The following is a 20,635-nucleotide window of genomic DNA, read 5'->3' on the forward strand; positions in this document are numbered from 1 at the left end:
ATGAGCCCCTGACCACGCAGACGCAGCGCAAGAAGTGCGTTTCCGGGGACATCGGCATCATTCTTACTCTCTCTGAGACGAAACGTAAACTCAAGGTGAGGCGGTCGTATCACTTGTTTAATTCATCACAAGGCAGAGAAACTCACTTGCTCATCAATGGTTTATGCATGAGAAGGAAATTCAGGTTATATATTACGTAATACTCACCTGCAATGAGGAGAAAGTAAAGAGCAAATCCAACGATGCAAACAACGAAAAAAGTTAAGATCATCGCACAGCGCGTCGTTACGACCTTATCTTCTGGCCCACCAAGCACCGTAAAAAAATGCAATTTTTTTCTTATTAACAATGCATCTCGTTAGGACTAAACACGCACCGGTGATCTTTGAGTGCAAACTGCAGGGTTAGGTTAGTGCTAACATTGGGACAACTGAACAATGGCACAATAATTAACACCAGGCGGAGTGGGATGCTCATTGATCGTCAAGTCCAATTATCAAAAGCAGAATCTGCACGCAATAAAATTCATCGCAATACTTACAAGCCAACCGACAAAGTCGTGACAAGATGCGTACGCCATTGTCCTACTAATTCCAACATGAATCTTGCATAAATAGAACTTGCACATAACCATTACAAAAGGAGAGTAGTTCTGAAAGCAGGCTTAAACTACAGCAACAGGCAGGCTTCAGCAACAGCAACAAGCAGGCTTCAGCAACAGGATAGTATTCTTAGCTTTGAATGGAATCTCAAACTTCATTCTCGAGCAAGGTTTTACTTTAAATTAGCAACTTCAGTAATTTACTCCATCGGCGAGTTAGATACAGAATTTCCGTGGGAATTCAACGAGAATTCCGAGCATGCATAATTGCACAAGCAGGCTGGCATGTCCAGATGCTGGCCTGCGAAGCATCGCACGAGCCGAGCTGGACATCGAACCTCAACCCGCCCACTACATCTTAAAGCTAAGTCTACAAATACAAATAAATGTTGACAAAATTATTATAAGCCATGAGAAGGTCACCCGTCTCGCTTTTCATCCAGTTCTAAGAAAATATTACATTGATATGAGACGGAAATCGATTAGGATTGATAAAAAGCTCCTTAAATGGATTAAGAATTGCCAACGAGTTGATTTGAGAACAGCTTGATAAAGAGTGTCGGTTTCAATCTACAAAATTAGCTCATTTATGTACATAAGACAATACCTAACGAAGTTTAAGATACTGACGATCAAACGCTTTCAGTAAATCGGAAAGGAAAATAATAGGAAAAATAGTGAATCGAAAGGAAAATTAGTTTCCTTCATGTCCATGACTGATCCGAACTTCTATTGAAAAAAATCGAGTCGCAATCTTATGAAATTTTACACTGAGGTTTTACCCATAAATATTGCACAAGAGAGAAACTTTCACAACATGCAGAACGGCGGTCACCAAAAACAAGACTGTACACTCCCAGGCCAGGGCGACAGATAAACAACGTGGGTTAGGTGGCGGTAAGCGACTACTTATATGCGATCAAGGGCAAGGCTTGAACGCCGACTCACGGCATCAAGTGCCTGAACCAATGCCCGAGAACCACGCACACTTCAATGCCTTTACAAAAGTGAGGTTCCATTGTAAAGGTCGCTCAGGAGCCGCTAGTTAAACTGTCTAATATAAAGGTCGGCTCGGGCCAGCTATAGCGACAAAGGTCGCACATCTACAAGTCACTTGCAAAGCACCTTTCATTGTTACAGAGAACGTCCGTCACGGTGACAGAGTTTTGCGTGGCATTTTTAACCGACGATTGATTGGGATAATAAACGTTATTCTTAGCCGCAATGCGGAGATAACAATAGCAACAATAACAAAGCTTCATTCAGTTTATACCGTATGCATTATTCTCTTATGTATTGTGTATCGACCAGAAAAGACATACCCATGATAGGCACAAATCTCAAGATAATAATTGATAGAAACGATCTCGCTCGGCTGTGCTAACACATATTATCATAGCTAAAATTGAATCAATTTATTCCAGATTGAAATTTCTGAGGAAGAGACACGTGCAAGTAATTCTTAAGAAACTGGTTGGAAGCTAGAACTCAAACCTAATTGACGAGGAGCTGCAACTCCGCATTAGGTCACCGCGTATCGAAGCGAGTGGGCGAGTCATGAGTTTAGTTTCGACCAGTTTTTGTTTCTGCAAAAACTTTATAATTTAACAAAAACAAGCGCCTATTCGCCTTAACGACAAAAAACGAGAAGCTACAAGGTCAGAATGTACTCTTAAGGCTGTATTATTTCGTGCGCGTCAGAACTGTCAAAGAACTTACAAGACTCCACTCATGTCAAATCGACACGAGTTCAACTCGTAAAAACCAATATTGTTAATTAAGAACGTATTAATTTGCAAGAAAAAATCGCATGTTATTTGTTATTTTTAGCTCGTCTCCTTGCAACTTCAAAAAAATTGGGGAAACCAGACGCTTTCAAGAACGAATCTTGGATCCAAGTCCTGTGCAAGAACAAATTTCCACGAACTGGGTTTATTTAACCTGCCGCTGCTTTTTAAGCGCACTCTACACTCGATAATAACTTGAACAAAAACATGAATACATTTGAATTCGCATTGAACGTCCTAAACTAACGAGGGCGCTGAATAAAAACAACACTGAGTAACAAGGCAAGAACAGGCTAAATGCGATCTGGAAAGGCATTTGAGGATGTAAGGGAAGATAACTTACATTATTGCATACAAGGTGAAGGAACCAATAAATTTTGACGGTTAAATCGTATTTCTGCAAGTCATTAGTTCTGCTAGTTCTACAAGTCATTATAGAACTTAGATCAAGTTTTATATTCCAAGGGACTAAAGCCAAATGTCACTTGTATTTAGCGATGGCAGCCGAATTGGAATAGGAGAGTCCCTGTACGAGGGCTCTGAACTCCCGACTGCCGAGACCCTGTCAATTCGTGGAACTCTTACGGTAATGACATCGTCTCCGAGCAGAAGCGAAGTTACGCATGTAATTTGGACAAAAAGCGACCATCGAAAAGCAAAAATGGGTTTCTCTAAACAAGTTCAAACAGAGACAACAAATCATTCAAGTAAAAAGACAAATTAAAGTTTCTCCGGAGTCAGGAGAGAAATATCTCTAGCGAAATGGCTTCGGTAGCCATAGGCATGACATAACTCAACTGGCCACCATCGTTAAGCTTGTTCAGTGATCGTTCAATTTATATTCTGAATCAATGAAATATTCCATGACAATTTGAGCTGGATAGGCAGCTTCATAACATGACACTCGCATAAAACTATGTCAAAATGATTCATAAAGCAGTTACTTGCAAGGAGGCGGAGTGCGCGTCATGTTTCGACGGAACGCGGCCAGCCCTACTATCATAGGCAGACTACTACAACTTTCTATTTCTAGAAGTTCAGCATCTATGTCAAGGGCGCTGCATTAAACGCTATTCAGGGGCCACAATTGCGGAACGAATATTGTCGGGTTCACGGAAAACGAAAGTCCACTCTAAGAAGCGGACACTCGCAGACGAGAAAATCAGTTTTCTCCGAGTCGAGAAAAGACAAATATTTACGCATCAACATTTGCGAACGCACATTTGTGGCACAGGCCAAATATTCAGTCGTCCGGTCTGCAAACAAGCAAAAGTTAGTGAACATTTAGAGTTAGCAAGATTTCGGCGCTTGCAATGCCAGCAAGACCGATGTGTTGCAATGCCCGTTCCTTTACGCACGGTGAAGACCGGACTAGCCGAAATTTATTCTCGAAAATATCTCCGGATAAAAAAAAACGACTTTCCTCAAGTGTTAACGACGGTAGAATATCTATTCGGCATTTCGAATACGAAGTAACGAACCAAACTGTCAAACACAAGCCAAACTACGTGCGGGCATGAAGCACAACTTGGAAATACACGAGTTGTTGCCAACAGAGCGCTGAGCAAGGCAAGATATGTTCATCTAGAAATATTATATTAGAAAATTGTAGGCCGAAAAACGCTTCTCCTGGCGTTGTCTTTCAAGACATTGTGTCGCGCCTTGACATGCACAGCCGCAAGCACGCGTCACGACTAAAATGCACGCGCAGTGTCAGTTCATTGAGAAAACCTGAACGTGATGGCAGCCGCTCCGCCCGTGATGTCTTTGAAACCAGTTGAGCAAAGCTACAACCTCTGAAGCTTCATTATTTTTGCAGGAAAATTATTCCATTCTCGGCTACAAGCTCATTGACAAATAGCTGCAGCATCTCATAAATTAGTATCTAATGTATTTATGCTTGTCACAATCCGCTGACCATCAGTTTGTTGCAAACATGACTGGCAACTGGGATCAAAATACGAAAACGCCTGAATCGCAAACCAAATAAGCTTCATACTGAAAAAAAAGCATCTTTGGACGCCGCACAAAAATACTTTGCCAACTGGGATCAATGGCTGTTTTGAAATTTAGCTGCATGCTTTTTACCACGTCATCTCTCCACTTAAACCGAAGGTGACCTCCTAAAGCACCTTCTTCTGAGAACCTCCTAGCCTGGTTTCTTCTTGCACTCATCTCCCTGCTTTCGTGAATTGAATACCAAGCCGTTGATGACACTGCCAAGTATTTATAGTTCTGAAAACTTGTGACCAGCTGTGAATACTAAGCTGTAAATAACACAGATAATAGTGTTATGAATCTTTAACCAGCAGTACATCCCTAAACCTTTAATAACATTAGAAGAAATTATTTTTCTGTAAATCTGCAATAGGCAGTACATACCAATACAGAAAGAAATATTTCGTTCTAATAATCTCTATTAAGTTGGGTGGTAAATACCAAGCTGTAATAGCTCTGCACCCAACCTACAACTGCCCACAAAATACCTGTGCCTAGCAGGACACTTTTCACTACCTATATAACAAATAAGCTGGAATATAGTTCAGTATCTATAACACAGTTAGATACTCCTAACTAGGTCAAGCATATTTAGGTTAGGTTTGGTGCTGACACAAACAGAAGAAGCTAAGAAATCAATATTTTAAAATTTTTAATTGTCACAGCCTACCACAATTATGCCTCTCCTATTAATATAACAAGAAAAATAAAATTAAATTTGACAATCTCATCAGTGTGACCTGCTGGTGTTCTAATACATGAACCCAAGCGCCGTTCAGCCACATCCTGAAGTGCACCCATTGCTAAGGAGGATTTGATAGACGACAGACATTATGCGTGCCCTCTGATCCTAATTATTGTACTTATATGAGTTATTATCCTAATAACTAATAACAAGATATACCTAATTATACCAGAATAAGGAGAGCTTAGATGTGGTTACCTAGTATCCGGGGAATAGATGGGGTGTGCTGTGGACTCGGTTCAGCCTGTAGTTACATTCAATGTCTTACTCTTCATGGTATATCCGTGTAACTTGTGCAACATGCACCTCCATTTGCCATCACAATGAATCATAAGACAAAACCCTCGAGAAACACCCATAAATGCCATCATTAAGAACATCAACTTAACGGGAGTCAATCATGAATAATGAGTGAATTCACAAATCGACGAATTGAACCTTGAAGCGATGGCATATCCGCCATGGTTCAATGATAAAAAAATAATAGATAAAAATGATAAAAAATGCCAGAGCATTAACTAAAAACTTGGTGCGTGGCAACAATGTTATCAGGCACTGCCTGCCTTGACGAGTTCTTCGCTCTGACCACGTGAGCAGACGCTGATCCGGGATACGAAGTCCATTTCTGTCTCACAATTAATTAATTACCTTGAGACGATTCAACCTGCTTGTTGATTATTGTCATTCACATCGTACTCTCAGTGGCTATAGGGCCGAGGCCTCAATCGCGTTTAAAAGAGCGGCGAAACATCAATATACCATACAACTATTATTGGGACACAAAACACTAATAGACGCAACTAGCGATTCGCGGTGGAATTTTCACGCAACCTGTAGCACAGTACCGTGATTGCCGCAAATATCAACAAACAGCAGAGGATTACCGCAACACAAAATAAAGCACAATAGTTCAGTACTTAACGATACACAAGAGATTTGGACCTTATATAACACAGCACAAAAATTGCCGCAACACAACAAGCAACAGCATTAGCGCAACGCCATACACAGTACAATGCTGAATTAACAGACACTCAGCACTTTTCATAAGTATTTGTCACTGTGCACAATGAGTATGTTACGCTGTAGGAATTTCGAGCGTAAAACAAGCAGCCAAGTTGATGCAGCAATATCACATCTCGCGCCATACACGCGCACTTAACGCATAACAAAAGTCGCTCGGATGCAAGATGACAACAGCGATTGCGTAAAGTTCCATGAAGAAAACCTTCGACTTTATTAACAATTACGCCGTGTTAATCTAGAGCACAATAAAAGACTCCGAAGAAAAACACACTGAAATCATGCACGGCAGAATACATTGATTGCTTTGACTAAGCATGAATGAAGTAAATGTAATTCTGATTTTATTTCATCCTATAATATTGAACTTAGCTTGTGTGCAGGTGTTGAAAAGAATAGGAACGTGGGTTGAAGCGATCTAGTATGTGAAACGCATTTTTTTAATGGCCGTTTTACATTGAACGTCGACGAGCGTATCGCCAGGGAAATTTCATCAATTGAGGATTTCGGCGTCATTTCGAGGGGTAGACTTAACTGTGCGGGACGTCTGCCTATACAAGGACCCTAAAATTCATGCCAAAAGGTTCTACTGTGGTGACCGTCACGCCAGTACGGTCAGCAGCCATCTCCGCAGACGTAGGGGACGGCCCCGGCCGTCGGCCGGCTGGGTCAATAATGACGGACTCGGGGAACTTCGCGACTTCCATACCACTACGACTGCGATATAATAGTCAGAAATTTACGAGTAACGACCGTAATTTCGCTTATTTGTACGATAAACATTCGTTGCTACGACTGTGACTTGGCCGTCAGGTAACGCGGGAGGTCAAGAGACGTCCAACGATTACAACGCCAGCAATCAGAAGATAAAAATTTCCGAGCACTGAGCAACAATTATCATCGGTACGGTCATCAACACTATATAGTCTCAGTTGTCGTCATTAGCGGTATGGTCACGATCACCAATAGCAGAACCACGGCATCGAGCTTGGAGTAACCTCATCGACGAGGAAGACTTCACCACTATTCAGAAGTAAGGTAGCTACAAAACAATCTACGGCCAGACTGACCGTGAGACATCAATATCAGCGAGATACGACGGCTACGGAGAAAGAACGACCGCGGGCAGCGAAGATGCGCGGCTACGGCTGCGGTACAGCCGCTGGAAATATAGCCACAAACGTGAGCGTGAGGTACGGTCGTTTACGACGATGGTTCTACTCAACGGAACTGCAATGGATCATCGTTTCTGGTAAATAGGGAGGTTTTAATGACATAAACTGATAGATTTTGATTTTTTTGTTTGGATACTCTATACTAGAGATTTTCCTACTTCGGATGTGAACTTGAATTTCCAAATTTATTATGAAACAACAGTGTTTCATTGCAACCCTCTCTCTGTACGATTTTTGCCGCAACCTATTTCATACAAGAACTTATATACGCGAACACTCCGAGTAAAGCGTAAGACGCTACGGTCGCAACCTGACTAAATTAAAGAAATTGCCGATCAATAAATAATACTTATAAAATTATAACAATGAAACCAAATCCTCAATCGTGAAATTTTTCCATGAACTAAACTAGCACGCAAACCACGACTGTATGACTAACCGCACGAATAGCTTTTTGGAAAAAGTAATGCAAGTAGGCTAGAAAATCCACCGAAAATTTTCACTCTCGAAAGTTATTTCGTATTCGTTATCAATAATGCCACCCACAAGAATGCACGCTTGCAAATACAGAACATCTTCTTTGAATTATATAATAAGTGCAACGTTTCTGAGAAATTTTTAAGCTAAATTGTTCAATTTTTCTTACTAAAACTTAACCCAACTTCAGCAATGGATACGCACCTCAAGAGAAGTCGTTTAGTACGGTCTGCAGACAAATCTACAATAGCACTTTTTCCAGAAAAAAAGTTTCAAAAAACCTTCCAGTCTTCAACACTTCAACTAGATATGATTCACAAGTGTGATGGAAGGGAACAACCACGTGTGTCAAACTACCGACAAAAAGAATGTAATTTGCATCTAAAACTATGCTCGGACTTTCAGGCCTCTAGATAAAGAAGCATCTGGAAGCCAGAGATTTATTTGCAGCAGAAAGAAAGCAGTAGTACACGAGGAGAGCACAGGAGTACAAGCGAGCACGCGGCGTACGTTGACCTGTCGTTCACGGCGCGCAGTGCAATAGTAAGCGGTCGAGATTGTCGTCGCGCGCTTATAAGAGAATGCCGCTCTAACCTTGAGCTCCGACAATTCGGTAAAAACGAATCGGACCATGCGAAAAAAAAATAACTCTATACACCTAACATTGACCATGAGGAAAAATTGCTGAAATTCACTCGATTTACCAGTAAATGCCTCTGATACTTTGGCATAAACTGGTAATCTCGAGATGCTCAAAGCCTTATTTTTATCGACATTCCACTATCATGTTAATGGCCGGGCATTTGCTCCTGGGTAAATAAGGAGATCCAGCGAATACAATTCAGTCATGCACGAGAAAAAGGAAGCAGCTAATCGAGTTTTCTGAAATTTCGGCAGAGAGCATCTTTCGAGCACAAACAGCATTAACTAAAAATTCCTCCTAAACCGCTTACAAACCTAAATCCAGCACAACTTCTTTCGCAACACTAATCAAAAATTCAACGTACTCGCCGAGTATAACGCTTGCGTCACACTTGATACCAGAACATGAGCACAATAACAACAGCAAATCAGCTTCAACTATCGGCGGAGGTTCGAACTGTTTGGCCGCATCCACTCGCGGCCTCTCGAGACGCAGCAAAAACCGATCATCACTTTCAAGGTTGCAGGGGCACAACGACGACATCCAACGATTCTCAAAGGAAATAAGCAATATCCCGTGCATGAAATTTCCACACAAATTGAGTGATCGGGTTAAAAAGGAACATAAAGATGAATGTTTTGCGCATGTGTCATCTCGAATCTGTGAATAAATCACAGACATAACGAGTTCAGGAGAAATTGATGAAGTGATTAGGACATGTCACACCAGGGTTCCGCTTTATAGCTGAATTATCCATCATATCACAAAACGCTAATGTAGGAGCACCGCAAATTGATGGGAAGCTCGCAGGCATAAATGAGCATCGAGCTGAGCTGTATTCAGCATTAGAATAATTAGTCGACAGCTGAATGCAGCAGGCATCGTGAATGAGGAATTAGTTTATTGCATTACCGAGAATGCTCTGCATCTTCCCGCAGATCCTAAAGTTCATTGGTTCATCATGAGAGCCATTACATCTTCTGGTGAAAATTACAGTTCATTGCTTTACCAAAAATGCACAGCATCTCCGAACAGAAATTACAGTTCATTGCGATGCCTAGAATGCACTGCATATTCTTGCAGAAATTACAAGTCATTGTGTCAACAAGAGTGCGCAGCATCTTCGTGCAGAAATAAGTTTTTTTTACCAACAATAACGATCGAAGTTTCGGTACATCTTTCAGAATCCCCTGAACCTGACTAAAGAGATGCACGTTGCTTAATACAAACCACAAACATGGCAAGTAAAAGCTCACTTGACGAATACCCGAACAGCCTGGACTGGACTCCGGGCTGGGCCCGGGTCATATTTACAAGTAAGGAATCTCGGCGAGATGAAGCAAGAATGTCCAGCGAAATCGAGCCCACGGCGGAACTCAGATGCACGTAAAAATAGCCTTCAGTTCTGAATACCAACCACGAGAAGAGAGCAGCGCAGAAATCATACAACGTTAAACAATTTAAAAGTTATTGTAGTGGATAAGTACAGAAAAATGACCTATATATTAGGACGTTGGGATGAGATCAGAGGATTATATAAGCGAGTCTGCAGCTGAGAAGAATATTAGGTCAAGATCGATAAATGAGTGCACAACTGCACACAAAAAAATTCTCATTTGGAGTAAAAGTTGTCATATTCGTCATTAGACGAATATGACGTACCTCAATTATGTACTCGGTTGCAGCGCAGGGATCTCCTATTTTGAAAGAGCGGTTACACGCCCGCCTGCCTCCTGCATGATACGTGCTGCTCAATTTGTGCACATAAATACGTAAGTACGTGGCACTAGATTTGTAAGGATAGATACGTCAAGCACGTGGCACTAGAATTATGAGGTACATACGTTAGGTACGAGCTACTCAATAGATTCCGATAAGTTTCACTAAAGACGGAGGAATAATTTTTTTCGACCAGTGGCTGCAGGGTTGTGCCAAACATACTCCCTTGCTCGTGGGTCGGATAAACGATTACATCGACGCGGTTATCAACAGACGGCGACGAGTCACCAGAGCGAGGCACAGCAGGAGATAAGAACTAATAATAACATCCGCCTTTAAAGCGGTGACCCTGTAACAAAGATTTGATCCTCCAAGTCAGTTTTGAACAACGTCACGCCTTTTTGACGTGACATGGAATATCTAACAAAATTCTACGTTGTTCAACATACGCTTGAATTTATCAATATCTCCGAGTTTTAAGATTACCGCAGTTGACACATGAGGATGACGCACGAGTTTAGGCCATGTGTATCCTAACATTTTAAGTTTATATAATTTTTTAGACAAATTTGTTTATGCAAAGTAACTAAATAAATATGAATTCGAGCGTCTCATTATTAACAAATTTTTTTATGCAAGGCCTATAACAAATATGCATTAGAGCGTCTCATTATAAAAAAGCACCGGCCGTTATGCGCTCAATTAAATTAAGATGTCTTGTACCCTGCACCAAATCCTCATAACATGTGCCATATGTGCTGTGCCCGAATACTCGTGCCGCACATGCCCATATCCGTATGCCGTATGATCAAACACATGTAATACGCGTCATGTTCCCGTACATCGCAAGAGTTTAATTAAATCTGAGAGAAAAATGCGTTCAACATACGAGGCAAAAGTGCTGCAGGTCAGCGCGACGGCGGCCTGCAGAGACAGCGCAGCCTGCTAGCCTGCTCTCCCGGGCTGCTGTGGATGTTGAGGTGAGGTGGATATTGGGCTGCTGTGGATGTTGGGCTGCTGTGGATGTTGGGCTGCTGTGGATGTTGGGCTGAGGTGGATGTTGGGCTGAGGTGGATGTTGGGCTGAGGTGGATGTTGAGCATAAATGGCTGATGAGTATTGCAAGCTGACCAGTGTGCAGACCGAACGCATTTCCTTCTGAATAAAACGCATAGGAATACTACTAGCGCAAAACTGCCAATAATATACCCGGCCGAGTGTGGACACAACTGATATAATCCAATTCTGGTTATTCCTTGCAAAAAAAACTGGCTAAACAGCGTAACACGGTGGCGCAGTACCGTATACTTACGGAGGCTGCGGTCACCTTGCACACGGCCGTTTGCATAACACGGCACGGTAAAAAAACTCGCATTTCACCTCAGGACGGGTGTTGGGCTGAGTTAAAAAAAACGTTACAACATCGCTGACATGAGACCTGCCAGAGACTGGGGAGATGTTGGAGGCTTCGAACGTTACAACATCGCTGACATGAGACCTGCCAGAGACTGGGGAGATGTTGGAGGCTTTCGAACGTTACAACATCGCTGACATGAGACCTGCCAGAGACTGTGGAGATGTTGGAGGCTTTCGAACGTTACAACATCGCAGAAATGAGTCTTGCCAGCGACTGGGGAGATGTTGGAGGCTTTTGAACGTACGTCAACATCGCGAGGAACGGGACATTGGCTTTTCAAATAAGGCTGGTGAAGCTGGAAAACTGAGCATTAATTGCCTCGATATGTACCGCAACAGGCACACAGATGACATAAATGGAGTGCACACGTTGGTGATGACACTATCAGTTACACTCTAATTGTGATTCACGAACATAATAGTGAGCTACCAGTATAATGATTGAGCAGATTAACAGACTTCAAGGGCTTCAAACATAATTATTTCGAGAAATCAAACATTGAGATGAAGCCATGAGAGGACTGTACAAGATCTTACGACAACTTGCTTCCGTGTAAGATTGTACAAACACATGACGTGATTGGCGCCATTCGACAATATTTGGATTTGACGTTAGATAAGTTGAGAATGCAAGCGATACTGATGAACATAAAGCATGAGCAAACACTTGTATAGGATGCTGGATGAACATAACGGCGCAGGCACACCTAAAAAACGAATACGTAGAATATCGCAACTCGGCAAGTACCGTAATTAAAATACGTGATGGTGCACCTCAAAAACGAATACCGTACATGGAATATCGCAACTCGGCAAATGGTTTTTATACGTGACTGGACTGCAATGTACAATTCTAAAATTTAATCCGAAATTACCCGCAATACCAGCAATGATGCATGAAATTAATGTTACTACGTGGCAAACTAAAACAAAAAATGTAAAACATGAACATCGGACTTTATGCACAAAAAAATACATCACGAGCGTCGCAAGCAGCGAAAAAAACGTCAAGCATCGGCTGAGCTCACATCGCTTTTTTTAGGAAGGAATATCATCACAACAAGCGAGATAAGTTGGTCCCAGTGAAGTTTCGCGGAATCGCAGCTTTGCAGCTCCGAACAATATTATGCGTCGACAACCGTCGTACACGCCATAATCGCAGCAAACAATACATTACAGCACCTCGGAAAAAACACAAGTTCAGCAAAGGCCTTTGCTTCAGTAGCAAGCAACAAAGAGAAGTTATCTTTTTTCATCTCCCACACCTAAATCTTCTTCCACTCTCGGGATCACTAGCAAGGCTTTAGAATACGTACAGGGATGATCTTACCTGGTCATTGCCTTAACTTTTGCTATTTTCAGCATGGTTTCAGAATGCTTAATTGAATACAACTTTGAGCATGAAAAATAATAAAAAAAATTCATCAGTAACTTCTCAGAAGTAAAAATATATGGCAACCAACTTTCCAGGCATTCCATGCATGCTCTCCCCAAGCATGCTTACAATGAAATAACTGCAAGAATTTGCCACCTATTTGTTTGCGTGCACATACAGGAGATAGAAGTACAAGTAAATGCAAGTATCATCAACAGCTTTAACTTGGGGTATACTCTATTTTCATAGATATAATACTTAATACAGCAATAGAATTTATAAGTCAATGATAATTGTGACTGGTGATAAGGAAAGATATATTCAAAAGCAAAATGAAAGTAAACACTCACCACCTGGAGCAATCATTGGCAGCAGGTTGATGCTATCAGCATCCCTGTAACAACAAAATGTGGATCAATAAAGTAAATACAGAATAGTCAAGCAATAACATCATATATTTATTGAACAAACATCTCATCTTATCAGAAATAATGCACTTTCATTGTGTATTATTATTACGCGTATCAGACATGCAGTAATCACCACAAGTTATTTCAAACCAAGAAAGCATGATACAAATCAAGACCAGCTACTCAGTCTTGGCTCCACATACAAACTAGGCTATTTATTTTACAGTCCTAAGTTATACCTGCATTCCTAACTTATCTTTTTAAGAACAAAATATAAATATAGAATGCAGGTGGATGAAAATAGACTCCTGATCAATGAAAAATCTTAGTCCTGTTCCTCGCGACTCCTAACACGTGACAAATTTACACCACAGGGCAAAGGCTTAATTTGTCAATGGTGATTTAGTGCTGTTTTTGTATTCTATATCACTTAGACTTAGTCTCTTGGTGGTTGATGACATAACTCAAGGGGTTAAAAAATTTATGAGGATTGAAAAGGTCAATTGGGAAAACTAACCAGAATCAATTATATAGATTTATCAAGACCTTGGATTTGAACCAGTAATTGGAATGGAAGTTTAGAATTTAATCAAATTTTAAATTAATTATCAAAGGAAACAAATTGAAAATTTGAGTATGAATGTTTTAAATTAAATTATAAATAAAGAAGGGAATAATTGCTTACAATGAAATAACTGCAAGAATTTGCCACACATTTGTTTGCGTGCACATACAGAAGATAGAAGCAAATGCAAGTATCACATGAAGGAGTCAATAGTAAAAAAAGTTTTTGATTTTGATGGTCTGTATCTCAGAACAATTATGGTCTCTCCTATATAAAATATCCAGGTATTAATGTTTCTAAGAAAACACAAATAATAAATATTTCAATGTTTTTATATTTCAAAAGCTCAATTGCTTCTGCATTTGAAGGCCATTCTTATCTTTTTCTTCAGACTTTCCCCAAGCATGATACATTTTTAATTTGATCATACCTAGCCTGGATGATGATGTGTCATATGTACTCATTCAAAGGATAAATTCCTTCAGCATGAAAGCCTGCAAAATTTTTTTCTTAAGGAAGGCATATCAACACAGTGACACACAGAGGTTAGCATATTGACTAATCCCTCCTTGCTAAGTCACGTGGCTCATGACCACCACTGAATTCTGTGAACTTGTGAAGTCCAACTATTTTTTGACATGATAAAATTTCAAAGGAAGAAAGCATGCCATGTCTGAGAGTTAAATGATATCTGTACAGTGGGGTGGCAGTTTCTGGATTGTCATGTTATTTTCTGCTGCTAATTTGACAAATCAACAATTGAAAGTGATGTATGACTTTGCATTTTACCAGTCAAATAAATCAATAATGTATTTGGCTGCATTTTCAGGATGAGATGCTGCCTCCCCTCATCTATTTCCAAGAACATTGCAATGTTAAGAATCGGCAACAGGCCTACAGCCTAGTAGGGTAAACGCGGTATATTCCGTCACATTAAGGACGCATCGAGAAATGAAAAACTATAAAAAAATAACCGTATGCATTACTCAAGTTCTGTTTGCTTTATGTGACTCTCAAAACACCGCACTACGCGTCAGCAAGGACGAAACGTCACAAAATGTTGCCATATTTATTTAAAAGCCTTTAGAATGCAAACCTACCAAATCCCTATATTCTGTCACTGTGTGTGGCTATATTCAGCACGTGGTGATGCGTATTCCGTCCACGCTTCAAATTCTACTGATACGTAATGCCGTCATCCACGTGTTTGAATTCAGTTCACTGTGTGAGCTGTATTGGAATACAACATGGCTTTGAATTAGAACACTAATGAATATTGAACACTACTTAATTACGCTCTTAATTAACAACTATTAAGCTTTTAATTAAGCAAATTTTAATTTTTGTACACAGCTTGGAACGATTTGCGTGTGTCCAATTCAAGTTGTGACGGAATTAGTTTTCATGTGTCTAAATCCATTTCTCAACTTAATCATCTATTAATTTATTTACCACTTGAAATCATCTGCCTATATAAGGACCCTAAAATTCATGCCAAAAGGTTCTACTGTGGTGACCGTCACGCCAGTACGGTCAGCAGCCATCTCCGCAGACGTAGGGGACGGCCCCGGCCGTCGGCCGGCTGGGTCAATAATGACGGACTCGGGGAACTTCGCGACTTCCATACCACTACGACTCCGATATAATAGTCAGAAATTTACGAGTAACGACCGTTCCTTGGTTTATTTGTACGGTAAACATTTGTTGCTACGACTGTGACTTAGCCGTCAGGCAAAGCTGGAGGTCAAGAGACGGCCAACGATTACAACGCCGGCAATCAGAAGATAAAAATTTTCGAGCACTGAGCAACAATTATACATCGGAACGGTCATCAACACGATAGGCTCAGTTGTCGTCAGTAGCGATACGGTCACGATCACCAATAGCAGAACCACGGCAGTGAGCTTGGAGTAACATCATCGACGAGGAAGACTTCACCACTATTCAGGGCTTATACTTTCAAAAAAAGTTATGATATCGTAGGTTCATCAGCCAATCATTGACGGCCTTTCAAGCCAAATCCACCAATGATTGAGAAGAAAATGGAGCGTAATTACTTACGTTCATTTAGCGAGTTTTGAAAGTATGGCCCCAGAAGTACGGTCGCTATACAACAATCTACGGCCAGACTGACCGTGAGACATCAATATCAGCGAGACGCTACGGCTATAGAGAAAGAACGACCGCGGGCAGCGATGATGCGCGGCTATACGGCTGCAAACGGCCGCTGGATATATAGCCACAAACGTGCGCATAAAGTACGGTCGTTTACGACAGTTGTACTACTCAATGGAACTGCAACGGATCAGCGTTTCTGGTAAATAGGGAGATTTTAATGACATGAACTGATAGATTTTGATTTTTTTTGTGTTCGGATTGCCCCGTTTCTGTACCAGAGATTTTTTTTACGTAACATGTGAACTTGAATTTCCCAATTTAATATGAAGTGGACCAGTTCATACGAGAACTTGTTTACGCGAATACTCTGAGTAAATCCTTAGACGCTACGGTCGCAACCAGACTAAAAGAAATTACCGATCGATGAATAATAAAATTAAAACAATGAAACCAAATCTCCGATTGTGAATTTTTACCATGACATTCTGGATTGTCATGTTATTTTCTGCTGCTAATTTGACAAATCAACAATTGAAAGTGATGTATGACTTTGCATTTTACCAGTCAAATAAGTTGATAATGTATTTGGCTGCATTTTCAGGATGAGATGCTGCCTCCCCTCATCTATTTCCAAGAACATTGCAATGTTAAGAATCGGCAACAGGCCTATGGCCTAGTAGACTCTGAAACTGCTACATTATATTATAATGATGGTAACAGGTAGGAATGAAATGGAATTGGGTGCGTGCTGACCTCCAGTCATGACTCATGACCCAGGGTGCAGGAAGTGGGCGAATATCACAACTTATTTCACAAGATCTTTGGTGATGCATCTGCAGCAAAATTTATGCCTTCAGAAGATCTTGCTGAACATTTGAATTAAAATTATTGCATTTCAGATATTCACCGCATACAGTAAGGTTTCCGGTACGTTGGATGGATCAGAATTCAGATTTCAGAATGCAGTGAAGCTTGTCCGGAAATCAGTTGCAATGAGTGTAAGTGTTGCAGTGTGTGGAGAGTACTAAGTAAGGAATATACCGTAAAATGGGGTAACTTAGACCACTTTTTTTATAAATGATGCCATTTTTTTACTAGCTAAATTAAACTTGAATTGAAACATGCAAAATACATCAAAACCTGGAGTTATTTAACCAAAAAAAAAAAAAATAAAAAAATTGGAGGGGGAAACTCTGACAGGCTTTAAATAATAGCTTTTTTTTTTGTGGGTCACATTTTTAATTTTTTAACCTATTAGATATGCAAACTTTTTAAATCTTTCTATTGTGTTATGTAGCCCTAGCCTCAGTATTAGGCCTTTAATGCCCATTGCCCAAATTTTTCTATGTCAAATAGTTTTTGAGTTGTGGGGGTTTTTGTTAAAAAAACGAAAAGTGGTCTAAGTTACCCCACCGGTGACCGGTCTAAGTTACCCCATTTTTTTTATGGTACTATCAAAGTTATTAACAGCATTTTCTTATTAAAAATTATTCAGCAACGCATCTTGAAAATGGCTGGCAACATTTTGGGCTGAAAATCTATATCTTGGCAACGCAGCTTGCAAACTCTGCATCCTGAGTCATGACCTTTAAATTGGTCATACACGCTGCATAAAAGCACATTTACTAGCATCAAAAAAAATTAAAAGTTCATGTCACAGTTTACACTTGTATCAGTTATATTTTAACAAATAACAAAAAGTTGCATGTATGCCTCATACTTGAGATTACCTGCCTTCATCAGTTCATCCATAGACCTCGTAAAAGATATTAGCTAGGCTATGTAATTAGACAGAGCTCATTACCCAAACCAAACAAGGTGTTAACTATTTTCTAACCCTTCTACTTTCTTTGCATAGGTTTTTCTAGAAATTTTGCCAAGAATTCGTTATTCGCAGTACAGGGTTGAAACAAACACTGAAATTACTAGAAATAGTTGCTCTGACAGATTCTTTCGCCAAATTAATAACAGTGCATTTAGTACGCACCCCATTGGCTGGTCCTTTCTTAGTTCTCACCCCATGAACTGAAGACTGCGATTCTGTCTTACCCCATTTCATTTGGCTATACTTGTTTTCTTTGCAAATATCGATTTACTTAAATTCAGTTAGACAACACACCAAAATGAACGATTACACGAATACAATGCACACAACAACTTTTCCCTTAACGTTAGAGTGCAGTGATATTGGACATGGATTCAACGTAGTATTAGAAAAATATAAATTACTTTAATTGGCGACGGCGGGAGCAGACGACACCCACACCGCTGGGTAGGGCCGGTCACCACACTGAAAAGTCGAAATCAGAAATGAGGGCAGATCACGATATGTAATCGAACACTGAAAGCCTTAAATAAAACGTTGCTAATATGTGCTGAATTACATTCCATTGCGTATAACTGAACAGAAACCCTCGATCAATCACTTTTGACCTGCAGTACGCTTTTCTGCACGCATGTTCAAAGAAGAATCCACTCGAAATCGAATAACGTTTCATGGTAGTAGTAGGCTAACTTGGTTGCATGACATACATAATATTTCTATTTGAGAACTTGGAAATTTATAATGCCATTAGCTTCAATTAAATATTATTTAAGAATTTACCTATAAACTGCCATTTTTCTGCGTCTTAAGTGGTATTGTGTTATTAAGCGAATTTTCTTGTCGACTCCTCTCATTATACATGATTTTAAAATAACGAAAATTCACAAAAAGGCATTTATAATTGGTAGTTTAAGTTCATTAGGATTATTTTAAAATGCACCAAATATGGTTTACTTCTAATATACTTTTTATTTGACAAACAAATTTATTTGCATGAAAATTTATATATATATATATACTGGAAAATGTTTCCCTCTACTTCTCAGTTGAATCGACGCCATCCTTGGAACGGGTCTGCAAAAATTTTCAGGCGAGTATTCCAATTATTATAAACATTTACGTAGATGACGGGAAATAAAACTTCTTAATTTGATATAAAAAATGCAAACGTAGCATTATTTGTTGTATAATAGGTAATTAAATGAAGTTAATAGTTCTAACTAGTCGTCAGGTAGTCGATACCTTTTGTTTCAATTTTTCGGCGTTGTGGCTGCTATTGGATGTTAAATAATTAGCAACGAATACTCTTTTCTTTTGAGCTAACGTAATCTCTTGATTGATTTATTTACTTTCACTCGATATTTAAAGTGGCTTTCAAACTGAGGTGTTTTTATGCCATTTCGACTACCCAGGCTACTGGTGCAACTGACGGACACGAATATCCCAAACATTCGAGCAAAATGCCTCCTCGCCCACCATCTAGAGCCACCCCACGTCTGAAATCTTTTATTAAAAATCATAAAACTGCCCCTTTATCAGGTCAAAAAATCCTGTTGCGTACAAACGATGCGATTAAGGATAAATTTGCATCGTTCTCATCAGCAGCCATCGCCAAAAACGAAATTATGGAGTTAACTGGAAAAGACCCTGGACAAGAAGATAGCGAACTCAGCCAGCAAATCAAGACAATAGACCTAGTAAAACGGACCGATAAGCTGAGCACTCAAAGTTTGATCGTGAATGATGAGAACAGGGAACCGACATGCCAAAATAAGGTGCCAATTATGTTGAATCAAAGCTTTCCCGATCTTCCATCATCATCGACACCCATTTTGAAAAATAGAGAAGAAGATGAGGGTAAGTTACCGACAGTTTTGGGATGCAATTCTACGGAAAAGTCTAAAGCATTATCGCCTCATCTCGAAAGCTCTGATTTGGACAGCATTTTCGCGTCGCCGGTACTAAGAGAAGTGGCTGGTTTACTTCCTCAGACGAAAGGCTCGTCCAGCCGTTCAATGGTAACGATCCCATGTGATGTCCTGCAAATGTTATCATGTGATTTACTGGCCGAGTGTGACCAGGACCGTAACTCTATGGATCCCTTTATTGGGGAGGCGTTCTTCAAGAGCTGTGCAGGTAAACAATGCAAGACAGTCTCTGAATGCAGTGCCCGCACAGGGTCTAATCCCATGGAAAAGGATGACGTACTCGTTTACTTGAATGAAAATCCCTGCGTTGAGAGTACTGTTGAAGCTGATAATTCTGCATCAACTTCTCATTTTCTGAAATCCCTCAACAACACTTCAAAAAATCGAAGATTCGAACAAAGTTTCGATGCCGTTGGTCCTGGCGGTCGCGAAGAATGTGTTGCAAATGCAACGCGAGAAATGCCTCAGCCGAGTCACGCCTTTGCCTCAACTTTAGATCGTCATGATCGACGTCACGAGATACTATCGCAAAAACAGGATCAAGATCACAAGCTACTCCCTCGAAAAGAAAATAAAGATCATAAACTACTCCCGCGAGAACAGGATGAAGATCATGAGTTAACTCCGCAAAAAGAAAATAAACATCAGAAGCTAATCCTGCACAAACGTGAGCAAGATTATAAACTAGCGACGCAAAAAAATGAACAAGATCTCAAGCTAGTCCTGCAAAAACAGGATAATGAACAATATGTCATTAACCAGGTACAAGATAACAATCTTATTCATGAAAATCTCGACCAAGATCATGAGTCACCCTCACGTAAACAAGAT

At 40.2% G+C, this 20,635-nt stretch overlaps 1 protein-coding gene across 1 annotated transcript in view; it reads right to left on the minus strand.

Annotated features, from left to right (window-relative positions):
• LOC108678702 (putative fatty acyl-CoA reductase CG5065) overlaps nt 1-18,058 on the minus strand; it is a 38,917-nt gene extending 20,859 nt beyond the window's left edge. Inside the window, exons 1-2 of the mRNA XM_018167161.2 lie at nt 18,039-18,058; nt 13,309-13,352 (exon numbers count right to left, since the gene is read on the minus strand). Coding sequence (XP_018022650.2) covers nt 13,309-13,352; nt 18,039-18,043 — 49 coding nt within the window. The 5' untranslated portion in view covers nt 18,044-18,058. The remainder of the gene's footprint in view (nt 1-13,308; nt 13,353-18,038) is intronic.
• Nucleotides 18,059-20,635: the final 2,577 nt, after the last annotated feature.

The sequence above is a fragment of the Hyalella azteca genome, unplaced genomic scaffold (genome assembly GCF_000764305.2).
Source record: "Hyalella azteca isolate HAZT.00-mixed unplaced genomic scaffold, Hazt_2.0.2 contig502, whole genome shotgun sequence".
In the NCBI taxonomy this organism is placed as follows: domain Eukaryota; kingdom Metazoa; phylum Arthropoda; class Malacostraca; order Amphipoda; family Hyalellidae; genus Hyalella; species Hyalella azteca.